Source organism: Solanum tuberosum, unplaced genomic scaffold (genome assembly GCF_000226075.1).
Source record: "Solanum tuberosum cultivar DM 1-3 516 R44 unplaced genomic scaffold, SolTub_3.0 scf00068, whole genome shotgun sequence".
In the NCBI taxonomy this organism is placed as follows: domain Eukaryota; kingdom Viridiplantae; phylum Streptophyta; class Magnoliopsida; order Solanales; family Solanaceae; genus Solanum; species Solanum tuberosum.
In genome coordinates this window covers 702,730-709,359 of record NW_006238994.1, presented here as the reverse complement: position 1 = coordinate 709,359, position 6,630 = coordinate 702,730, and the positions used below count along the sequence as shown (strand labels likewise).

At 35.2% G+C, this 6,630-nt stretch overlaps 1 protein-coding gene across 2 annotated transcripts in view; it reads left to right on the top strand.

The window, feature by feature from the left end:
- Nucleotides 1-6,164, top strand: part of LOC102597293 (T-complex protein 1 subunit theta) — a 9,258-nt gene extending 3,094 nt beyond the window's left edge. The window contains exons 5-13 of one of the 2 annotated variants that reach the window (XM_006345326.2): nucleotides 818-895; nucleotides 1,376-1,509; nucleotides 2,674-2,746; nucleotides 2,833-2,910; nucleotides 2,998-3,120; nucleotides 3,370-3,464; nucleotides 3,558-3,767; nucleotides 5,302-5,359; nucleotides 5,727-6,164. In XM_006345326.2, the coding sequence (XP_006345388.1) occupies nucleotides 818-895; nucleotides 1,376-1,509; nucleotides 2,674-2,746; nucleotides 2,833-2,910; nucleotides 2,998-3,120; nucleotides 3,370-3,464; nucleotides 3,558-3,767; nucleotides 5,302-5,359; nucleotides 5,727-5,795 (918 nt within the window). In that variant the 3' untranslated portion in view covers nucleotides 5,796-6,164. Of the gene's footprint in view, nucleotides 1-817; nucleotides 896-1,375; nucleotides 1,510-2,673; nucleotides 2,747-2,832; nucleotides 2,911-2,997; nucleotides 3,121-3,369; nucleotides 3,465-3,557; nucleotides 3,768-4,890; nucleotides 5,260-5,301; nucleotides 5,360-5,726 lie in introns of those variants that run through there. The other variant, XM_015307853.1, reaches the window with a different exon arrangement.
- Nucleotides 6,165-6,630: the final 466 nt, after the last annotated feature.

Below are 6,630 nucleotides of genomic sequence, written 5' to 3'. Positions count from 1 at the left end.
TCTCCTCTCCCTCCCCAAGATGACCCCCCCCCCCCCGGACACACACTTATTTCCCTGGTCAAAACTTTCCAGTTTTTTTCACACTTTTCCAGGATAAGTGCTTTACTAGCCTCCTGTACCCGCTGTTTTCCTTCCTTCACATCATGAAGAACCAAAATTAGATCCCTGTTCCTGCTTCTCCCACTGATCCCTGTTTCTGCAAGCCAATTTTCTTTGCTCCTGATTTGTTTTGTACATTTTTTCAAGCATCCATTAGTCTTTATATCAAACTGAAGAAATACGTGGAAACTCATGATACTATATTTTCGCATTTCTGAGGGACTATAGTAGTTGAAAATTCTAGGATAAGGGATATGTGTTGCATTGATGGAGCTGAAATTACTTAACTTATTGTGGGCTTCTTTGTTTTTCCTCACCTCCCACCTAATTTAACACATTTTAGCGAGACACAGATGGGACAAAGCTCTACTGGGTAGGAGGTTACTATTTAGAACAACTATTTTTCATAAAGCTCATGCAATCACCCATATGGGCTGGTAATGCATACTTCAAAAACACAATGAATATGTGTTTTTTCAATCCTCTATGTTTGGTATTTGCTTGCTGATCGTATGCATGGAAAATCTTAATCTTGTTCTCGTGTGATGAGCTTTGATTATTATTGGTTAAGTTGGAACCGTTAGGTCTTCTCTCAAGTTTGGTCTCTATGTCTTAATAGTAGCGGCTGTCTACATTAGCATACTCACAGTTGAACTATCATCCTCTTTGTTCAGCCTTCTCTTGGTTTTGCTTAAAGGACCCATCTACTTCAATGCAGGTTGCTGTTTTTGTTCAAGGTGTTGATACATCTGCGACTGAAACAAAAGGAACAGTTCTTATTCATAGTGCTGAGCAGGTAACCCATTGGAACTGTAGTGCTTTTACTTAAGAAGTGAATTTCTCATTGTTATAGAAAGTATATGCACAAGTATTTTGTTGTTTCTGGATCGAGTTAGATATGCTGATTGACTAACAGTGGTTAACAGGAAAAATGATAGATGATGCATTCATCTGCTTAAGACAGGAAATGCTAATTTTGATTTCAATCTGATATTTGTGTGGCCTCTGTCAGACTAAATTATTATTATATGAATTGTAGTATTAAGCTTTTAAGTCTAGGATTAGCATCACCCTGAACTATTTTACTAAATAATTTGCAAATTATTAGGTACTATGACTTTATTCACACCTCATGTTTTCTTACATGGTTGATATTAAAATTTAAAATTCATTTGAAGTCTGAAGAACTTAATTTCATGTCTTTTATTTTGTTCTACCTATTTATCTTTCAACTTTTTCAGCCTGTCAGTGATCTCTTTGTCTCTTGCATTTGCAGCTTGAAAACTATGCAAAGACTGAAGAGGCTAAGGTGGAGGAACTTATTAAATCAGTTGCTGACTCAGGTGCCAAGGTCATTGTCAGTGGAGCAGCGGTGGGAGAGATGGCTCTACATTTCTGTGAGCGTTACAAGTAAGATGAATATTTCGTTTTACATTTGATATTTTATTAATTTGTGACTTTTCTGTATACCTCCTAAATATTTCCGGGCAGTTGCATGTTTTCTGAATTAGCAGAGTAAATAAGCTAATTGGGGGGGGGGGTCATTATGCGTCCTTTGTCTGCACACGTACGTACAGTGATCCTGTTTATTAATATCAGAGGATTGGGCTTTTAATAATTTAAAATTTTATTTTTTGATACACCTTCAAACTGTTTTTACAGATAAAGTCGAGATTATTGTTCTGAACAAATCTGTGCAACTATGGTGACTGAAATACAGTATTATCTTAGATTTGCCACAATATAATTCTTTTGCTTCCCAGTAGGGAGTGTGATATTGTCAAATCCTTATTGTCTTGCTTGAAATTGTCCATAGTCGGCATTGCAGATCCCCCTAACCTGGTTTGTTTTCCTCTTAATCCAACTATGGAACCAACAACTAATCTGTTTCATATAGAGCATCATACAGTTACATTAAGATTTAAGGAGCAACTCACAAGGTTTTGGTTTGTGTTTTTATTGTCTGTTTGTACTGCTCATTTTGTTGCTAATCTTCCTATGCTTCACAAATATTCTTTTTTGGCAGATTTAATGCTTCATATTTATCTAGTTGTCTTTGTGCTATATTAAGTTGAAGCTCATCAAAATAGAAAAGGAAAACTTTTGAACTGACTATAGTAATTGTGTTGTGTTGTATTGCCTACAATGCTCTGGTGATATAAGTTAATGTACAAGTTTTACGGTAAAGCAGTTGAGGAGATACACTGATAAGAGGTGTAGTGCCATGAAAGGACAAACTAAAACTATTTCCTTTACGGATAGAGGAAATTCGCTTGTTCGGTCAATTGGAAGGAGATGTTTAATACTATTTCCTTTTTACATAGTGATAGATGTCTGTTTCCCTTACCTTACTCCCCTACCCCCCAAAAAATAAATCCATTGCCTGTTGAAGAAAAGATCTCTTTTTGCATCACAGGTAGTCTTTGCTTTACACATATTAGAGCATTCAAGCTTTTAAGTGACCTCTTATGAAAATGTATTTTAATTTCTGTTTCTTAGACTTGTTAATGTGTTTACATCTACCCTGGTGTAATTTGGAACTGCTTCATATTGATTTATTTTTTGTGTTTGCAGACTTATGGTATTGAAAATCAGCTCCAAGTTTGAACTCCGCCGTTTTTGCCGTACCACTGGGGCTGTTGCACTTGTAAGCATACTAGCGCTGTTTGATAATATATGTTAAAAGATAATACTTAAATTTCTTATAGCATTCTTCTTTGATTATAAAAACAGTTAAAGCTTAGCCAGCCAAATCCAGATGACCTTGGCCATGTTGATTCTGTTTCAGTGGAGGAAATTGGTGGTGTCAGGGTAATATTCTTAGATTTTTATTTATATCCGGGCTCGTTTAGTTTAGCTGGTATTTTCAGTATATTTGATTACTTAAATATGTGACAGGTTACAGTTGTGAGAAATGAAGACGGTGGAAATTCTGTCTCCACTGTTGTTTTGCGGGGAAGCACTGATAGTATCTTGGATGACCTTGAAAGAGCCATTGATGATGGTGTAAATACCTACAAGGTAAATAGTAAAGAACATAGTATTTGTAGCTTCTAGCTCTTTTCTCTGCAGATTCGCGCATGTGTAATAGTATGTTGTGCTTACTTGTCCGTTCATTGTAAGGTATTGTTTGGACATAGATTAGAGTTCAGAATTACATTATGAAATTTTGATTACTATAAATTGAGACATTGAGAGATGATGGATAGCTATGACTGTGTCTGCTTCTAATCTTGAAATTTGACTTTGGTTTCGCTATGTTTGTTCCAGGCAATGTGCAGGGACAGTCGGATCGTACCTGGAGCTGCAGCTACTGAAATTGAGCTGGCCAGAAAGTTGAAAGAATTCTCTTTCAAAGAGATGGGGTATTGTTTTTGTTGTTTTTTCTTCGCAGATGATCGCTTGCTTCTTACTGCAGGTCAACTTTTCTGTTGTATAACTCAAGTCGTTATTTTCAGGTTGGATCAATATGCAATAGCAAAATTTGCTGAAAGTTTTGAAATGGTTCCTAAAACGCTAGCTGAGAATGCTGGCCTCAATGCGATGGAGATCATATCAACCTTGTATGCTGAACATGCATCTGGAAATGTCAAAGTGGGCCTTAACTTGGAGAAAGGTGCCTGTGAGGATATCTCTGGCTTGAGTATATGGGACCTCTATGTTACCAAGTAAGCTGCTCTTTTCATGGTGTCTGTTTTCTTCTTTCAGTAAGAAGTGTTGAAAGTGATCTATATGAACAAATTTTCACTAGCATGTCTATAGTTGATCCAGTAGACTGGAGTAGCGTTCAATTGATTCATTTTTTCCTGATGCAATGAGAGGGAGTGAATTTACAAGCTAACTGAACCTGTTCTCATCTAGAATGGCATATTGTGAATGTTAATGTGCGTACACTCGTTCATATTGTTGTTAATAGGTAAGTTAAGTATATGGCTAGTTTCTAGAGAAACTCTTTTGTCAATTATGAGCAATCCCTAGGGATTCTTGTGTGCTACCACTCATTTCTGATTACAATTGTGAAAACCAAGGATGATTTGACATAAAGTAACGTTGATCAGATTGGAATTTGGTTTGTCAGCAGATGGATTCTATAGTAGCAACAAGAACAACATGCCTAGTGTACTCCCACAAGTGAGGTTTGGGGAGGGAAGTATGTACACAAACCTTACCTTTGCGGGGTAGATAAGTTGTTTCCGATAAACTCTCGGCTCAAAGAAATGTAACTGATGCAGGAAAATAAGAAAGAGACAACAAAACAACAATGTACAAAACAAGTTTAGCAACAAATATTAATACACACCCGAGAAAAAGAAATTACGGGATACCTAAATCGTACTAGTAGTGAACTCCGAATGAATAAAAAGGATTAAAAGGACGTATGGAGCTTTTAGATAGGACACAAGGATAAGCCATGTTTTTTCTCTTAATAGACGTGTTAGATATTCTGGTATCACGTTTTTTAGTGTAAACAATTATGTATAGAAGATGTAGATCAAATCATAGACATGATAGGAAGATTGTAAAATTTTGTTGGAACATGGATGTAACCTTTTTTGATGGTGGCTGGCATTTTCTAAATGATGAAGGAATACTACTTACCAGTTGTCAAAGAAAGTTATTTAATTATATTCTATATTATTCTTGTTACTTGTTAAATTCTGTTAGATTTTTTATCCGGTACCAACTGATTTGGATCCTAGGGTAAAACAAAAACTTTCTTTTAAATAATGAAGAAACAAGACATAAATTTGCATTGACAAGCTAGTGTTTATGCGTCCTATGGCTTTTCAGCATGCTTCAGGGCCTCTTCATTCTGTGTCTTATATAGACTTGGGAGTACCCAGATCATTGGTTTAGTTTCAATAGGCAATTCCTTAGTTGGTGGAGGCAACCAGGCCATATGGAAGATGTGTGCAAAACATGGCATGATTAAGACCCACAAGATTAAAAGGCATATTGGTACATCCCACATATCTTTAATTGAAGACCACAAGATTCAATAGTCTTTTTTACTTTCTTGAACTCCGTGAAACTTTGTGCCAAGTCAAAATCAAGCAAACAAATTGAAACAAATGGAGTATTGTATTATTTAATGAATAATGATCATGAATTTTGTATCCTGAGTAAGTATCTTTTTTGTGGTTTTGTTAGCTATTTATTGCTAATCATTGTTCCCCAACATATCTTGGCCCTTTTGAGCAGATTTTTTGCTCTAAAATATGCCGCTGATGCTGTCTGCACTGTGCTTCGGGTAGACCAGGTAATAATTTACTCTAGATTTGCGATTCTATTCATGTTTCAATCCTGAGAAGTGCATAGTTTTCTATCACCTTGTGAAGATGTCAACTCTCTTGATAGAGATGCATGGAAGAAAGACTAAATAATAGTTAGATTAATAACTTATGCAATTCAATTTTTTTTTAAAAATGATAGTTAGATTAAAGTTCAATAGTCGATGATAGGAGAGGGATAAGGAGGGCCTATTTGAAGCTGATCTATGCTCATATTCGACTACTTGTGCTCTCTTGTTTGCCAATCTAGTTTTTATTCAGTTATGTTTTTAATTTTGAGTAGGCTTCTTACCTCCTCTAGTTTTTTTTTTTTTAAACGTCTATTTTTTGCTGCAGATTATAATGTCAAAACCAGCGGGAGGTCCAGGCAAGAGAGAACAACCTGCAGGGATGGACGAGGATTAATCTTTATTCTCCATCTTTCTCACATTCCTTTCTGCTGATATTGTTTTCTTTTGCATGGGTTGTGGATTCTTCGTTTTCTTACAATTTTTCCTTTTGGAGTTTTTTCTTGTTAGATGGCAGAGGCCTGGCTCAAGAATTTTGTTGCTCTTGACAGTATAAGTCTCTATTGTGTATTTTGATTTGCTTAGGTAAATGCCATTACATGGCATTAGGCAATAGTTTCGCTGGTCGATCTCGATTATTGGAAAACTAGCTAGTAGGTGTCGTTTTGCTGTAGTAAAGTTGTTCTATGTTCTAATTTATGTGATACTCTATTTTGAACCATAATATCATCTTTCCACAAGTTACAAAATTGCATTTTAAATGTTAGTTTTATGTTTCTTTAATCAAATTGACATACATATTTTTTTTTAATTGTAAGCTGCTATTAATATGATATTCAAATTAAGTACTTCCGCACCCCTAATATATGTATACTCTATTTTGGAATGTTATTAAATTGTTGCATATGAATTGCTTAAACTTCTCATTCATGTAAAGTATTTGAATGTTATAATTTTGATACTTCTGATATTTTCGTTATTAAGTTTAAAATTCCACTCATTTAATAATTTCTTTTACCATTACCACTAAGTATATAATCAGTTCAATATTATAAAATTGACTTTCTATCAATTATGAATTTTGACGTAAGGCGAAATGATAACAATTTTGGCACCCCAGATGATAACTACTTTGTGAAGTTTTCTTTATCCATTGCTCCAATTGGATCAATTAGTTGAGAATGGTGCACTAATTGTCTCTTAAGACGTGTGTGTTTTAACTAGCTCGAAAT